At 44.0% G+C, this 18308-nt stretch overlaps 1 protein-coding gene across 1 annotated transcript in view; it reads right to left on the reverse strand.

The window, feature by feature from the left end:
- LOC144169619 (NBAS subunit of NRZ tethering complex-like) overlaps positions 1-18308 on the reverse strand; it is an 89930-nt gene that overhangs the window by 26634 nt on the left and 44988 nt on the right. The window contains exons 28-42 of the mRNA XM_077698872.1: positions 16732-16800; positions 16312-16434; positions 15358-15460; positions 13675-13883; positions 11013-11125; positions 9588-9664; positions 8488-8583; positions 7893-8014; positions 7591-7741; positions 6987-7162; positions 5620-5752; positions 5307-5439; positions 4025-4116; positions 3228-3383; positions 1957-2147 (exon numbers count right to left, since the gene is read on the reverse strand). Coding sequence (XP_077554998.1) covers positions 1957-2147; positions 3228-3383; positions 4025-4116; positions 5307-5439; positions 5620-5752; positions 6987-7162; positions 7591-7741; positions 7893-8014; positions 8488-8583; positions 9588-9664; positions 11013-11125; positions 13675-13883; positions 15358-15460; positions 16312-16434; positions 16732-16800 — 1944 coding nt within the window. The remainder of the gene's footprint in view (positions 1-1956; positions 2148-3227; positions 3384-4024; positions 4117-5306; positions 5440-5619; positions 5753-6986; positions 7163-7590; positions 7742-7892; positions 8015-8487; positions 8584-9587; positions 9665-11012; positions 11126-13674; positions 13884-15357; positions 15461-16311; positions 16435-16731; positions 16801-18308) is intronic.

Below are 18308 nucleotides of genomic sequence, written 5' to 3' on the forward strand. Positions count from 1 at the left end.
CATGTGGAAATAGAGCTTTGATCAGGTGTTTTTGATCAATATTATCCAACAAATCTGCAATGACAGTTCTTAACAAATCCATGGTATTTTGAGGTTGCTGGTTGGTGTTTTTCCAACAATGCCTCGCACAGTAGAGTTCATGGACACCTGTCAGCTGTTAATTAGCCATGAGAAGTGTTTTTTCCAGTAGTCACTGACGTGCGATGAAAATGAAAACTCTCTTCTCACGTCATAGGTGCTGTACTGAATGCTTTGCGTACAACACTGTGATGAGTCGCTATTAGCAGACACGGTCATGAGCGCGTGCATTGCACATGCACAAATGCAGACGCACTGCAGACTTCGATTTCGCCGAAGTTACAGCTCACTCCATATTCCGAGCCAACCCAGAAATATAAAATGTACTTATTTATTGTGTCGTTTTGGCTTCAAAATACACTGAAGTTCATTTTCATTATAACGGACCTGTATGTTCTTATACTTTGAAAACTGCCCTCCCATAACATCGGCAGCCGCACCGCATGAACAGTGGAACCACAATTACCCACCTCCTACTAATGTGAAGACTCGCTTATTCTATAAAAAACTGCTTTTTAAGTGCCGAGCACTTTAGGGGCTCGCCTTGTTGTCGTAGCTTGCTGTAACAGCCGATGTCAAATGACTGCCGGAATCAGGCAGTGCTGCAAGATAACGGACCCAAGTAGAGCCCGGTGTTCTGTCATAGGGTGTCCCGCAGATGCTTCTAAAACCAAGTAAATAGTCATAACTGTTCGAAACTCTCGAAACGCTGGCACTTGTCATACATCTCCCGTTGTTTAACCCTTTTGCTAAAGCTGGAAAATTGTCGCGGATCAGTCGCGGACGCTCCAGGCACCATGGCAGGTAGCCTTGACGTTGGGTAACTGCGTAGTAGCGCTTAATATGAATTTCGCGATGCAGAAACGAAACCGAAACTGTTGTAAACTGTTCGCGAATGGTCCTGGGGTAAGTAGAACTACCACAGAACTTAGAACAACGTGCGCAAAGGCAATAAAACTGCCTAAAATCATAAAGTAGCTTTGCAACCAGGCACTGCTTGACATTTTCAGCCGATTTCTATGATTATTACTGTCAGAGCGCGAACCTGACGATTGAAAATCGTTTGCTGGTTCACCATTCATGCCCTGATAGCAAAAAACAAACACTGGTGCAGAGTAATTATGAGTGGCACACATTCTTCGTTGGTAACAGTGACGCACGATGACCACGCCCCTTTTTTTTACCCCGGTGATTCAAAAGCGTGTAAAAAATCACGCTCCCGTTGCAAAAATGAAAACAAAACTGATTTTGGAAGGCCATTTTCTGAACTAACTCCGAACAGCTTTACTTGTTCTAGCAACGCCTGGAACGCTATGAAAAGGCGCTCCCAAAGTATCGATCAAATTGATCGATTTTGATAGGCGCAGTAGCGAAAGAGTTAACGAGAAGAAAAAAAAAAAAAAAAAAAAAGAAGCTGCAGCTACATTTGACGCAAAATATATGTAATTAACAAGCAGCACCCACGTTCATTTAGTTCGGAACGCTCGTTGGGTTTATTTTTGCAATAGTAACCGAAAAAAAAGTGGCAGTCCAACGTCGGCACATGGGGGAGGAAAAGCAAGCACAAAAAGAACAGAACTCTCGCTGGCGCAGTTTCAGGCAGGGGGCGCGCGAGCTCTACGGAGGTGGGAAATTTGAATTGCTTTGGGTAGTAGCAGTGAGCAGATAACGGCGCTACAGCCCATTATGGCGAATCACTTTCTCTGCACTTCCGTCAGCTTTCGTGTTGAGTGGAGCGGCTTTAATTTTTTAAAACAATGCCAGTACAGGTTGTGCCACCCCCACAAGCCCCCACAGGCCCCCCCCTTTTTTTTGTATACAGATGGCCGTTACGAAATGTTCCTCCAGGCATGCATGCACGCAACACTGCGCACTCACAGGGCCATCCCCAGGATAGTCTCGGCCTTGTAGTTGTCGTCCTCGGTGAAGCGCTCCACGTCGATGCTCCCCCCTTGTTTTTTGAGCAGCTCGGCTTGAGCCAAGTCTGCCTGGAGTTGGCAGAACTTCGAGGCCAGCTTGGCACAGGCAAGCACCTCACTGGGCAGCGCATCGGTGTTCTTGCTCGAGGCCTGCGAAAAAGCGCAGCATGTAAGCCCTTCTAGCAGCTTCCTTTCCATACCTACTCAGCTCGCTACGTGTTTACTGTATGGTTGCATAAACGCTACTACTCTTGGCAACACCACAATGAGTCCACAGTGTGCTTACTGCCCAGTTACATAGACTGTGCTAGTCCACACACTGTTCACACGTATCGAAAGGCACAACATCAGAAACACGTACGAATTAGCACAAGGAAGGCAAATACAAGCACTGAGTGTCAACTGAAGAAAGTTGAAGTGCAGGGCAGTAACCAGGGAAGGGCAGTTAGTATGTCTGTCTTTCATCAACGCCATAAACATTATTTAGCAGATGGTCAGTACTTGAGTTTTCTTTTTTTTTTTTTTTTTTTACTTCAGCCACATCGTTGTTTTTTGTGCTGTTGCTTTCAGTTTGATTCACGACCTACTAGCTCGACAATATCTGTTAATGTTTACTTTCCCTTAATTTTTTATAGTTCTTTCTTGCGGCTTAAAAACTTTGTGCATGTGTGGTCTGTGAAGTTTTGCATTAGTGACCAACTAAGTTGACCAAATTAAGCTTTGATAAAAATCCCGCAGGTCAAGCATGGCCATACGGTACGGTTAAAACTTGGTCGGTACCTCTGCTTGCAACAGACACCTGTGCCCATCGTACCTTAGAGGAGAGAATTCGGTTGGGTTTGTGCTCACCTCCTGACATTTTTATTTTTCTGCTTAGATGAACTTCACTAGAGAAGCAAATCTTTGTAAAGTGTTGAAGCATTGCCAGCTTAAGGTGAGGACCCTATATGAGTTACCTTCTTATAGTGGTGTGGACCTGGAATTTCCAGGTTTTATCATCTTGCTAGCAGCTGCTGATCTGCGAACTGCAGGATGAAGGCTATGAGAAAGCATAGCCATGTTTGTGTGTGGTGACTGAACATAATCACTTGTTTCCCATTTTCCAATGTAAATGCCAAGGTACAAAATGCAGTAGGATACAGCATAGTGCATGTTTTCCACACTACACATTAACGGCAGTAGACTGCCGTTTACGCAACTTGAACTTCCCGGTGCCACCCCACTGAGTACCTCTTTGACAACTTGAGGGCCGTCAAGACGAAGCAGCCGGACCGCATCAGAGGGGTCGAGGGCGATGAGAACGGCCAGTGAGAAGAAGTAGGATGCGATGCTCAGCACCATGGGCGTACTGGGCAGGTTGAGGAAGAACTCTTCCACCTGGTCCAACTGCAGAGAAGGGCTGGCTGTGATTCAAATCGCGGATGCCGGGAAACCGCATTCGCGTAGCAACAGGGCTTGAACGACTGGAAATGGTGAATACCTTTCTCGAGCTAAGCTTCAGCAATGATAAGTTCGCATTTATGCAAGGAGCAGCATTCCACCAACTACTATAAAGACTCAGTTGTGATGTGCAGTAAGAAGTAACAAGACAAAGAGAGCCCTTGTCTTCAAACTATTTCAAAGACAAGAATGTATGGATGGCGAACTGCAGCTTAACTACACATCATCTCCAAGAAATTATTAGTGATGGCATTGCTCACCACGATGCATGCAAAGTTCAGTACAAACACAGTAGAACAGCAGGAAAATAAGGAGCTGGCTCCCTATGCATTTTGGTACATGCAGATAAGCTCATCATAGCCTAAACGTACACAACTGGAAATCCCCTTTTGGTTTTGTTACTGCACTGGACAGCAGTACAGAACACCAAAAGAAAACAACCAGGTAACAACAGGTCAGGAAGGAATGTGAAATTTCTCCAATAAACCCATCGTCTCCTTACTAAAAAATGCTTGCATTTAAAGATCTGGAAGCAAGTCCGCATTGTGGGCCAAGGGACGATGTTAGCAACAGCACACTGCACTCACATGCCTAACGCCAAACAGGCAACACATGGCCAGAAGAGTGTCCTCTGGGAACAGGCCCTTGGCCAGGCCCAAGAGAATGGAGCCACGGCTTTCTGCAAAAGACAGGAAAGCTCCTAAGCAGCACCTTGCCACAACTGTAACTTGTCACGAAAAGGGCATCGTGGCTGCAATGAGGCTGGAGGAAAGGGAATAAAACATGAATGCATGGACGAAGAGAGGAAAGATGCAAGCTAAAGTTGCTGTTGACTTGAGTCTAGTGTTCACAGAAGCAATTCCAGCTCAGTGGTGGACCCAGAGTGGCTTTGGGAGGAAGGCCACTTACTATAGGGTTAGCAGAGCTCACTGCCCCGCTCCACTGGCCTTGGGGCCAGCACTGACTCAGCTAAGGGGGGGGACACTGGTCCTAAAACAACTTCTTTTAATTTTCAAGTAAACTTCGTGAAACTTGTCAGCTTTGCTGCTTCCCCCCCCCCCTTATTTCAAATATGCTATTCTTTTTTGAGTCAGTCAATTAGTTACCAAGATAATTAGACATAATTAGTCATTCTTGAGGAACAATAGACAAAACAGTGTTGGAAATAAGACTGTAATCTTTATATTTTCCAGTACTATGAACCCTGGTTAGTGCAATAAGAGAGTCGAATTTTTTGATGCATTGCTTGGAACTAATTTTACAGATCATTAAACGTTGGTGGCACCAGTGGAAAGGAACAATTTTGGGTGTCCATTAGAAACACCAAAGTTTAATGAGCTGTAAAATTAGTTTCATGTGATGCATAAAAAAAACTGCTTCGATTATTGCATTCACCAGGGTTCATATTATCGGAAAATATAAATATTACAGTTTTATGACCAACACTGCTTCGTCTATTGTTGCTCCAAAAATTACTAATTATCTTTAATTATCTTGGGATATAATTGACTTACTAAAAAAATAATGCCATATTTTAAATCAGTGGAAAAAAATCAGCAAGACTGACAAGTTTCACAGAGTTTACTTGAAAATTAAAAGAAATTGTTTTTAAGAGCCATGTCCCCTTAATGACCGTTCCAAAGGCAGTGGGCCTATGCCATAACTGTGACAGTTGGAAAAGGCATCTGAAGGCCTAAAGATGCTGTATGCAGTCAAGCTTATTATAACAGCCCGCATTACACAACTAACTCCCCTTTGTTATGAATAAAGGTGGTTCCCCAACTAAAACGAATCTGCATTAAACTGTCCCATGTTTTTTTTTTTTTTTTTTTATAAACTGGCACAGAAAGATGGACAAGCCAAGCTTACCATATGAGCACTGGGCTGAAGGGGACTTGTCGTCAATTGCCTCGGCAATCATGGATGCTCTGAGGACGTTGAAAAGGTCGGCCAAGACAGGACTCCAGTTGAGGCCATCACATTTGTCATACGACAGGCTGTACTGTAGTTTGAGGGAGCCGCAATTAAAAAGGTGCACACAAGTAATTTAAAATGAAAATTAAAATTAGTACTCCTTTCCCTCAGGCAGGCGTACAAATGAAAACGCATCAGTTACTAAAGAATGAAGACTCATGCAACAAATCAGCAGGTTTTTCTAGCCAGGTTGTAGCAGGGTGCTTACTTTGCCAACGTATGCATTGCTGAAAACAGACTGGTAGAATGCCGGGACAGCAAAGAGCTTGAGATCGTTGTTGGAGCGCACTGTAGATGCTGTTCTCTGGACTGGACGTTCGTGCTTGACACTCGTCAGGTTCCTGCATGGCCACAAGAGCAGCAAGGTAAGCATACAAGTCACATATCAGTTTTTAAAAGGAATCAATGCATATAAATAATTGCAATATTACCTGACGTTCAGTGCAGGGCCGTACCCAGAGGGGGGGTTTGGGGGTTCGAACCCCTCACGAAATCTTTTCCAGGCAGCACGTAAGCAATACTTCCTGTTGCTTTCAGCAAAACTACCCCCTTCCCAAAATCCATACCCCCCTTCTCCTGAAAAAAATTTCTGCCTACGGCCCTGGTTCGGTGCATGCTGCATTGAACATTCTAGACAAAGAAGGCCACCATGCACCAAACCAATTGCCCCACAAGGATGAATATTAGTGAGAAGGTGTCAGGTCACAAGACAAAATTTCTGCGCACAGTAGTAGTGGTCACTTTTGCATTTCTCCCAGCAAAACAAAATTCTGAACATGTGATCCAAATTTTCCTTACTTTATCCCACACGAGTAACGTAGATGGTACAATGCTAGGCGGGCTGGATGTTCTTGCTTAAAAAAAACGTGGCCGAAGAAAAAAAAATTAAAGCCGTCCCACTCAATGTGAAAGCTGTTGGAAATACAGAGCAGTGATTCGCCATAAGGGGCAGTGGCGCCATTATCCGCTCACTGCTACCACCCATCACGCTCTTTGCCTCCCTGTCTCATTCCTCTCCTGATGAATTCAACAGAGGTTTGTCCAACGCATTTCAAATTTCCCGCCTTTGCAGTGCTCGCGCACCCCCTGCCTGTAACTGCAACAAGCATTCCTAACTAAATGAACGCGGGCGCTGCTGGTTAATTTGTATATTTTGCCTCAAATGTACCTGCAGTTTTCTTTGCGCTAAACAATGGGGAGATGTATGACAAGCGCCAGCGGTTCACGAGTTTCAAATGTTTATGACTGTATGAACTGCTTGGCTTTCGAAGCCGCTGTGGGAAACCGTGACAACGGAACGCCGTGTGGCTCTACTTGGGTCCAGCGAGCGAGCTACGACGACAAGGCGAGCCCCTAAAGTGCTCGGCACTTAAAAAAAGAAGTAGGGTATTTTACTACCTGGAAATAGAGTGAACCAAGTTTGCACTAATAGAACTACTATGTACGCTTAACTATTGTGATATGTACATCTCACTCCTTGGCTGATGCCATAGGTAACATTATTGTAGTCTTTGGTAGGTATCGCATAAATAAACTTTTCACTCAAGATGACAGAAGACAGAAAGGAGGCCACACCTGACGGTGCTCTTCCAGAAGTCTGCGCTGCCCAGGGTGGTCAGCATGGAGCGCGTCTTCCCCGCTGTCTTCCCAACAAAGCTCCACGAGCTCCCCTGCTGCTGGCTCCCATCTGGTTTCACCGAGCTCCCACGGTCTCGAGTGGGTGGCCCCTTGCTCTCCTCGGGCACTGGCGTCTTTTATTTTAACAGCAAGGAGAAAATAACCATAAGACTAGAGGAAATTCACTTTTCCTCTGAGCAGTACACCGCCTGAACCATTATAACAACTGGAAATGTTTCCTTTGCCAAGTACAGGGAACGCTAACCACTTTTATCCAAATTGCAAACCACTTAGCTCTGGGCACGTGAGTAACTTCACAATGCGGCCAATCTCTCTGAGTAGGTAAGCTCGTTTTGGCCAATCTTGGCCGATTTCCCTTAGTGGGTATGCTCAGCATTTTCTTGGTATTTTTAGCTGTGGACATGAAAAATAATGACTTGCCAAACAGCTTTATAAATGCACATAAATACGATGTGATACGTAATACTATGACATCACTGCTCCGTGGTATTACAGCACATCACTCTATTCCACAAAGACAGTGACCAGAGATGGCCCTTACTGGCTCCTTGCTGGAGCCACTCGAGAGCTCCTCCTGGGGAAGGTCTAGCTGCTGGTAGATCTCCTGGAGCTCCAACATCTGGGCAGCCCTGAGCAGTTTGTCCACGGCCGTGTCGGGGCAGTAGCAGAGGGAGAAGGCCAGCAGCTTCTGCCTACGTGGTTTGGGGGAGACGAGGGGCACAGAAAGGAGGAGAACGGCAAGGAAAAACAGAATGTAAATGTACCGTCACTTCAACAGAGTAACAAATGCTGCATAAGTGGTAGAGAGAGAGAGAGAGAATAGAAGAAAAAAGGGTACGTTACCGAGCCGCAAGGTTTTGAAACTCGGCGCACTCCCCGAGGTTCTGGCACACTTTCCAACCTTCCGAGTGGCTCCCCGCCATGATCTGTTGGCAGACCTCATAGCAGTGGCTGTAGTCTGCGTCCTGAGCAGGGGAGGAACAAAGTTGTTGTACACAAGGGCAATTGCTTCCAAAGACAAATTTTAGACTAGCCCTGCTTAAGTCAACAATATGCGCTCTCCCCACCCCATTTATTTCCCTTAAAAAAAAAAAAAAAAAGAGAAAAAGTGGTAAGAGGGCAGTCCAGGTTTCTGCTGGCTGCGTGCGAGGAACTCACCTGGTTTCAAAACAAATTCTGAACTCTGTAATTTAAACATCCATAATGCATCCAAATATGGATTGTGAACCGTGTTTTGGTGTATTTATTCACGTCAGAGTATTACATTCGCTCATGCTCAGCAGCCTTTTCAATTTTCAGCACTACGGTTCCATGACAGAACATCTGCACAGTTTGAGTTGCACCTTTCTCTGTCAACAAACACACCATTGAACAAGGTGTTGACAAACGTTTAAAAGACAGAGCTGAACAGGGTAAACAACTGTGGAGGGAAACGTACCTCGAAGGCAGTGTCTGCAAGCAAGGACAACACGGCCCCTTCCCGCCTCGCCACATCTTCGCCATACAGGTGCAGCAGTTCAGCCAGCTTGAGCAGCTGCGCAAGTCAAAAGTGACGGATGCAGCAAGCTCAACTTTTTTAGACTGCCGTGTTACTCCCCGTTTTCCATTTGAAAAGAAATCTTTTGAAAATTTTACCAAGCGGGAACATAAATGTCCCCAAATTCTGAATGGCCAGCAAAGGGCACTACACTACATCCCTATGAATGACTGCATGCTACATTTGTGTTTCCCAATCTTGGGGAAACACAAATATACTAATTTAATGCACTACTGCAGGTTACACGTGCTTGCACTTATGTGGGAGAAAACAACAACAACACAGGTCTGATCTGCAGCAAATGTTTGCTCTAGATCGTAATCCTTGTTAAGTGGCCCGATTACTTAATATTGAAAATAAATGCATGTTTTAATGGACTGTCCCTGGTTACTGTAAACTGCAAGTAGAGATAAAGGCTTGCACAGACCAAAAAAATCTAAGTAGCACAGAAGCTAGCAATTAGTATTTGTAATAAGCACGTCTGTGTGTGTGGCAGGACACGCTTTGGCAAGTATTAGAGCCAGAACAATGACTCCACCTTTCAAATGCCGGATAGTACTTTTCTCATGAACAACTTGAACACCAAGATTTCACTGTTTAAATAATTGGGAAAAAAATATTTTTAACTGAGATCAACCACACCAAATTTCAAGACATTATGTATAGTACTTATAACCTTCTGCCTGATCTGGCGTTTCGTTACAAATGCTGAACAGGGCGCTTTTGGCATGTTTATCCATCATTACTTTAAATTTATTCATATTTATTTTTAGCCTCACAGCCTTGCTTTCTGAATTTAGTTCCTCAAGCATTTTTTGCAGGTGTTCTGCAGGTGTTCTGCAGGTGTTCTGCAGGTGTCTGCAAACCTCAACATTGGCTCTTTAAAAGGCTGAATTCTGTGTGCTATAAACCATTGGTGCTAAGGTTAAAAGAGAAAACTTATAAAAAAAGGCACTTCCCAATGACCTTGAGTGGTTAGAAAAAATTCACAAGAATCTCACCTTGCTGGACTGTTTGTAGGCCTTTGGTGTCTGGAGCAGGGCTTGCCTAACCAGCTCCATTTTATCACAGTGTCGAGCTAGAACAAGAAACACGACAATGAAAAAGGTGCCACTGATATAATAAAGCACAAATCTTAGATAATCACTGCAGGAGCCCAACACCTACAGATGCTTTGCTGCCACATGTGCTTAGGTCGCTTTCCAAAGGTACTGGGTATCAGACACAAATTTTTCTTGTGCGCAACTTCACCTTCTTTGCGTCTTACATCCTTCTTTAATACTTTATTGCTTGATGGCTTTACACAAGCCCCTTAATTTGTGTACTATAGCAAAAGAAAAAAAAATGTGGTGTTAATGATTGTGAAAATTGGCTTTAATTTATTGTCAGTCACAAGAGGCGAACATTATGGTCCTGAAGGCATGCAATCATCTATCCTTTTTCATTCTTTCTTTTTTTAACATCATGAGCTATAAAACAAAGGCTGTGCCTTAGTTCGGTGCTGTCCTGTCTCAACCGCCTTGTTTTTTTGTTCCAGCCCAATGCTTCACAGTCTATGATGTAAGCAAGAGAGAAAACCACTCCTTCCTTGTCCCTTCGCCTTTCTCTGCCTCATTCCTTTGCGCTTCCTCATCACTGACAGGGTTTGAACTAACTGCCTTAAAAACATGAACTTGTGAGTTTAACTCCATTAAGGGAGTACACTGCTTTAAAACAGCTTCCTTTAATTTTTAAGTAAACTCTGTGAAACTTGTCAGTCATGCTGCTTTCCCCCCCACTGATTTCAAATATGCCAGTTCCCAAGGTTATTTGAGATAATTAGCCATTTTTGGAAGAACAATAAATAGACAAAACAGTGTTGGTCACAAAACTGTAATCTTTACATTTTCGAATGTTATGAACCCTGGAGAATGGAATGAGAAGTGGTTTTTGGATGCATAGCTTGGAACTAATTTTACAGATCATTAAATTTTGGTGGCACCAGTGGCAAGGTACCATTTCGAACACCCATTTCAAACACCAAGGTTTAATGAGCTACAAAAGTAGTTCCAAGCGATGCATCAAGAAACTGCTTCTCTTTATGCATTCACCAGGGTTCATAGTGTATTGGAAAATGTAAAGATTATAGTTTTGCGACCAACACTGTTTTGTCTATTGTTCTTCCAAAAATAGCTAATTCGCTCTAATTATCTTGGGAACTAATTGACTGGCTCAAAAATATTGGCATATTTAAAATCAGTGGGGAAAAGGCTGAAAATTAAAGGAAGCTGCTTTAAGAGCAGTGTCTTCCCTTAAGCAACATGTTGTCTTACAAGTTGTCTGCACATACGTCTCAAGACAAAAAAAGAGCGAGAGGAAAGCTGTGGTAAAAAAATAGCTGAAGCAGCACTGTACGGCAGGAGTAGCAAGCCGTCTGAAAAAATTACCTTGGACAGGGAGTGTGCCGACTTTGAACTGACTCAGTAGTGGCAGGGCTGACAGAAAGTCCAGCTCTGCTTTCACTTCCGGAAGTCGGCTGTCTAGGATCTGCAAGCATGCTCTGTGGGCAGAACAAGTTTCAAGAAAGTTCAATGCTGTTCCAACATCCAAAAAAGTTTACTGCAAAATCAAAACATGAAAAAAAAGTATAGATGAAAGTGCTCAAGCTTATGCCTTTATCCATTACAAGCAAGAAACTTTCCCTGCACATGTGCCATAATTCTTGTTGGTGCTAATGTGAAGAGCACTAACTCTAGTATTTTATGACATATAAACAAGGTATGTTAAAAACTTTTCTGTTACACCTCCATCTTTCCACCAAAAAGAGTAATCTTTGCTGGTCTGGTACACGATACAGCAACTTTTGTTACGCAGAATAAATATTACAGCTTACATATATTTAAATCAGTTTACCCTGCCTTTGTTAGGTGCAGCATTTGCAGTAACTAATTCTTATAGTACTAAATTTCTGCATACATGAATGAGGATGGCATAGTAGCAGTGTAGTATTGACGATGTGCACTGCAATACAGTGACGAATGTAGCTTGCACAAGTGAACAGGCAGTCTCACAGCAGTCTAATCATAACGAAATTTATAACGAGCTTTGCTTACGTCAGCACTCCTGAAAAGCTTCCTTAGTTTCAGAAGAGTTCCAGCAACGAGTTAGATATGGTAGCTACAGTTTGTTGGCAGGATTTATTGATTCTACTAAGCATGAACACATTTTTCGTAACCATGCAAAACTTTTTGGAAGACCTTATAGAACCAAATTTCATAGCATGGTTTATTTAAATAGGACAGCCAGTTTTGTACCTATTTCTGAATCCCACACCCTTGCTTGGCTCAAAGGTCCATAATATGTATCTGGCTAGGGATCGAGGCAATGTAAAAACCATATTACAGGGCAAATGAAAGTGCACTCTGTGCCCGTTACAACGGACCCTCTTAATCAGGAAAGAAATGTCCGCTGTATCCGAAGAATGCAGTATCCGATCGGGGGGGTGCGAAGGGGGGGGGGGGGGGGGGGTATATGAGCATAAAGTGGGAACTTTGACCAGTATTGCATATATATGCTACAAAAAATTTGTTCTTTTCACACCCCTGCAGCATCTCTGCACAGCGTTCACGCGGTGGAAATAATCGCCAAATGCTGTTTTCGAAGATCAGCACCGACACTTTGAAAAGGCCTAGCACATGCAATCGAGTGCGTAGAGACACACGCTAAGCTGAGCAAATAAAACGACAATGCAACTAGAAGAAATTACTCACCAGCTATAAAAATCATTCATGGCCAGCAGAATTAGCCAGGCACTTTTCAAACCCTTCATGACAAATCAGCCTTACCCAAGACCATTCATCAAACAATTCGGATCGCTGCCTGACATTTTTCAAGGCCGCTTCCGTTTTTTTTAATTATCATAGTCTGGTCAGTAAAACGGCTGATATGAAATAATCTGATGAAGGACAGCTGTAAAATCGAAAGTTAGACTAGTTGGACTCTGCACAGCCAGTGGTAGATTGCACACAATGGATGGGAACCATCCCCTTGCTTGAGGCATTTCTTACTTTTTTTATCGAATGGAACAGGAACGATGCATGTGTGGGAATGATAAATGCTGAAATTCACTGAACCGAAGTTCTTTATTACATTAAAAAACTCTGACAAGGGCAGACTCGACCTCCGGGTGTGCCACTTAGCGTATTCAAAAGGGCTGTTCTTCAATTTCACCGGAGTTGTGTTTTTTGGCAGCATCCTTGTTCTTGACAGCCTAGCGGATCGTCTGCTTAGACAGACCCATACTTCTGGTGAATGTAGTGGACGCGCATTTCACGGCGCGCTGAAGGCACGTTTCTCACGCTCGCTCGGGCGGCGGTTCGCGTTACCGGACCCGCCGGATGTACGCCGCTTGAGCTATCGTGTTCCACGCCTGCGCCGCCGCGCCATCGGGGACCGGGGGGGGGGGGGGGGGGCTTCTTTTCTCTTCGCTTTAATAAAGGCACTTGAGTTCCAGCAACCGGTCGTTGTGGTCGCTTTCATCGTCGCTCGTCAGCCGACGAGACAGTGAAGGCCGCCTATTTTTCGCTATGTTCAACATTGGTTATGCTTGGTGTATAAGACAGTGAAACTACATACCCTGTTGCTGGCCGGGGAGAAAAAAGAAGAAAAAAAGGCTACTAGCACTGGCTTGGCTTCGTTGTGCCAATGACCTGTTCTGTGCCGACAATTTCGCCAGACATCTGTTGTAGCTGGTAGTCTGCTATAGCAGGGTTCATTATGAGCAGAGTGCATTGCACTTAAAATACATGGGGAGCACAAGTCCACTGTTGCCGGATCCGCTGTAATGAGCAATGACTGTACAGGCAATGGAGATGACTTCTGCCACAGCCCGTTCAAGGCTTGATTCAGGGTTTCACATACCAAGGTTATGAGGAGTGCCACAGTGCAGCACCACAAATTAATCCAGACCCCATTAGTATGTCTAATTTGAGCTAAAATTGTGTACCCATGGACATCTGTGCACCTGGCTGTTAGTAGGAGGTGGTCAGCCACGAGGGCCACGCCCACAACGGCCACACCGGTTCCAGGCCTCTTTTGCTGGGCACCCACCGTGCCAGTGGAATGCAGGGGTCCGTGTGAGAGGCGGCCGAGTCCACGTACTCCCTGGCCGCCGAGAGAACCAGCTCCACGGAGGTCTCGTAGGGCAGGCTGTGCGGGTGCTTGGGCTTGGAGGTGGGCTCCCGGTGGCACACCAGAAGCTTCGATGCTGAGCCAATGAACTCGCGGTTCCCGGAGCCCAGAAGCGCTTGGGCCACTATCTGGCAAGTGGGGGTGAGCAGATCGAAGGGAGGAGGAGGGGGGGTGGTAAGAGCATTGAGATCACGTCCTAGTTCCTGTCTGCCATCTGGCAAATGGGGCAATGTTACAAATGAGAAAGGCATACAAGGCAGCACAAAAAAACATCACCCATTCACTGCACTGACTGCCCTTTGCAGTAGGCTGTGTGTAAATTACATGGTGTTGTTTTCCATTTACTGTGTAGCAGGTGATACATACTGATTGGAGTTGCCCTTGAAGTCCTGATAGTGAGTATTCCAGGTCAGCTGAAGTAGCTGGGGTGACAGCTTCAGAGCAATACTAGTATCTGTGTGATTGTACTCATGACCCTAAACAAACCTTCCTCTGCTTGAGAAGTTTCGAGGAAGCTGTGCAGCTGTCCTTTCTTTAAATTGTTTGGTTGCATCTGGGCGAGGCTAATTACTTCCTTCTATGCTACAGCTTCATCAACACCCTATTCTTGTGTAGTGTACCAAATTTTCTATCTCTCTCTATTTATACCAGCCCGTTTCTATGACCTTTACCTTTGTCCTTGCAAGGAATCAAAATCCCCCTTTTCCCAGCAAAGGAACCTCGATCACACTGTATTATAATTCAATTCTAACTCTCTCTATCTAGCTATGTAGAAGCAGACGACAGTGTGTTCATCACACATGATCGTCCCAAGGCATGGGATAAAAAGCAACACAAAAAGAGGAGAACTTGGGTCGAGCGCTAGTTCTGTGTACGTCTCCCTTTGTCTTGTGTTTCGCACTACATTTTGCTACACACGCACAAAAGAATAAAGAACAGCCTAGTTCTGATGCGTTCTAAATCCCTCTTTGCCTGTTGCCCTGTGTTCCACACTGTGCCCTATCATGAGTACCAATAAAGGTTCACCAACCGACTAAATTCATTGGCAAAGATGTCCCTTTGGCCCGATTCTCCCCAACTGCGTGCACACAATTCCAGTGTCTATGGTAAACTGTGAACACAATGAACTAACTCCTACTACGTGTAGTTCAACTCCTCCTATGTGTAGTTCAACACTGCTTTGGGGACATCCTTACACACTGTGCCTTTGGCTGAACACCACATCTTATAGTGCTGCCACGTATCACTCTGGAGTGAACACTGCCTTGGGATGCGAGGCCTGGCAATATTGGCATGCCTGCTTTTTCCAATGGGAGCCAGGTGAGCGAAGCCCACCCCAGGCCAAACTTCAGCGATACCTAGTCTCTCGTCGACCCCGACTCAAAACTGGATGCCCTTTTTTAATCAGTGCTGTTAACTCTTGTTATTCCCCATAAATGGTGAATCTTTTTTTCTCACTTGCATTGTACCATGGCACAACGTAGTTGCTTTGATGCCACAAGGTAAAGTCCTGCCCACACTAAAAAAAACTGCGTGTTACCACGTAAGAAGTCACGCTGTTCTTCAGGTGTTTATACATTTCGCTACTTCCCCAGTATTTACCTTCACACAGTCGGATGGTGTCATGCTCTTAAAGACGGTCTTCTGAAACTGCAGCATGTCATCCAGAAAAGTGCTCCATTCATTCTCAGAGAGGGGAGGAGACCTAAAGGACAGAAAAGCACTGCTTCAGTGGTGAGTCCACATGCATTTATTATAAAAAGCAGTTGTACTGCATTCAAGTGCGACCCCTACTACTGAACCCGAAAGATTGAAGAAGAGATATGCAGTTCCAACTTATACTCAATGCAGTTGCATTTTCAGCAGGGGTTGCATAATTTCATACAGCTACTACAGAATGAAAAAAGACTGTCCTCTTAAAGCCTGTTATTTTTAAGAATGATGCAATTCTACTACTTCTTGTGTGCATAGATCTAACTATGGTGCATCACTATCTGACCTCTGAATAATGACAGTACGAGCAACAAATTCTGGTAACAATGGAGCCCTATTAGAATAATGCAGCCTAAAGGGAAAGCAACGACACAATAAAAGATATTCCCGATTCCAAAGTGTAAATGAACTGTTTAATTAAGAGTGCTCTAATAATGAAGTACAGCATAACTGCTGAGCTTCCAATATAGCACATATGCGTCCAGTCTTTACATGTTGCCCGCAAGAACTTTTTTTTTTTTTTTTCATTAATAAGAAAGGTGCTTGTAGCAATGAGCCAAAGATCGTGCTATCGTAACAGATTGGAGTTTGAACAGGTAGTAAAACAAAGCTGGGTGACTTTAAAAACGTTTTAAAGCACACGCAGAAATCGTTCTAGCTTGATACGTATGTTGCTCGAAGGGGGCAACTCGTTAATCAAACAAGGCTCCAAATATACATACATTCCTTGCAAACAAAACAATTTGCGGCATAAGTACATTTACTATTACTGCAAAGACAAAATGCTTTCCAGTTCACAAATGACAATAAGCAGAAATGGAGGGCAGGGTTCGATTCACTCGCCTTTTTATGGCAGACGACGTGATCTTCTTCAGGAAAAGCTCCAGTTTTTCTGCATCATCTGCACTCTCCGCAAGAGCCTTCACACAAACCTTGGCCCCGTAGCGCTGGACACACTCCGCTACTCTGTAAGGGCATAGAAACAAATCCTTTATGAGAAAACTGTTACAAGTACAAAGTTAGATAAGACCCAGTGAAACCAGGGGGAAATAGAAAATTTCTAGTGAAACCAGGATTTTTATTCAAACGAGATGCATAAGAACTGTGCACAGCTCACTGTTAGGGAATAACAGCAGCCAGCTAAAAGGCAAAGTTTGTAGAAAAATTTTCTACGTTTTAGCGGCACTTTTTTACGCTGAGCAAATAACCTTTTTCGTTATTACAAAATACCACGAACAGTCATCAATAAACAAAATGACTTACTCAATGTATTTTTCTAGGGTGTCCAACTCATCGTGTAGCCGTCTTAGATCCTTGTTTTCACTTTCCCCACTGCAAGGAAGCAAATGACCACAATACAAATTGTTCATAAAAATAAATGGGTGTAAAACGAGAGAGGGCCTTACTTCACAGTCCCCAGGAGTCACTTTGTTATATAGAGCGTAGTTTGCAAAGTTGCGCACAAAATCTGCCCTAAGCTCAAAAATCATAACAAAGTTTTACTGATCTTAGGTTATTTGTTTCTGCTTCAAAAAAAAAAAAAGGGGACGATGCTAACTACCATCCTTACTTTTTTAAACTCGAGTCAGTAGTGACCAAGTAGAAAAGCAAATAGCAAACACCTGAAAACTTGAACAGTCAATACTAAAAAAACAAGCAGTTGCTACAACAAAACTACAGTGTAGACCGCTCATAACGTAATCCGCACCATAAGCGGTATTGCTCCATAAACAAAACATGTTTGAATCCAACCACATCACAACCTACCTTTCAGTAATTCTTTGTTTACCATCACTCAAATAAACGGCACTTAAAAACAGAAGCACTCTCTTTATTTCATCTGCTTTTTTTCCACATCAGGCGCTGCTGCACTCAGCAAGGCTATAAATGGGACTAGTTGGTTGTACATGCTGCTGGTTGTACATACATGTTGGTTGTACATGATTTAGGTGTGCTGGACGAAATCAGCGCGATTCGCTATGTCGATGATTTCCTTCTTTGTTTCCCCTTTCACAGAAGGGCTAGTGTTGATAGGAAAAAATAGTTCCGCTGTTCAACAAGGCATTTCAAAGGCCCAAATTTGCATTTGAGTAGGCAGAACAGTCGATCATTAGATTTTTGGACCTCTAGATACTGGAAGGTGCTAGCCACACATACTGGGGATACATGACTAGAGGGGACAAGGACTTGATGAGATACGATTCAGAGTATCAGGAAATCTTGTGCACACAAGATTCTGTTCAGTCTCAGTGTTCAAGTAGACAGGTTAAGGGCAAGCAGGTTTCCTGACATTCTCTTAGCGGCAGTAACTGAAAAAGCGTTACAGACAGTGTTGAAGAAGGACAGGACAGAGGAAGGTAAGCAGTCAAAGAAGAAAAGACGGCCACATGGTTATGCGGCTCTACCGTTTGGTTCTACCGTGAATCTGCGATTCTACCGTGAATGTAGGGTTCTATCGTACATTCATAAAGTGGCACATCGGTCAAAAAAGATAGCTGGCAGAGACATGAGCTTCCAGATGTTTCCAAAGAATGTAAAAAAGAGATAGTCTATCATCTGCCATTGCCATGCAGAAAGTGCTATATTGGACAATTGGGCCGTTGTGTCAATACAAGACTTAGAGAGCATAAGAACAACTGCAAGCAGATTACACCCCCAGAGAGGTTTGCTGATCATTGCCATCATTGATGTCAGTGCCCCAACATCCCAGATTTTGCTAAGAAAAGCGTAATCGGCCGCACAAAGGAAAAGATCAAAATGGAGATTTTGGAAGCTTTCACACCGCCAGTGGCCCCCACAGATAGCGAGGTCAAGATGCTAGCGCATGCACAGAGGAGCTG

Source organism: Haemaphysalis longicornis, unplaced genomic scaffold (assembly GCF_048455015.1).
Source record: "Haemaphysalis longicornis isolate Haplotype H1 unplaced genomic scaffold, Haemaphysalis longicornis Haplotype H1 scaffold_2, whole genome shotgun sequence".
In the NCBI taxonomy this organism is placed as follows: Eukaryota; Metazoa; Arthropoda; class Arachnida; order Ixodida; family Ixodidae; genus Haemaphysalis; species Haemaphysalis longicornis.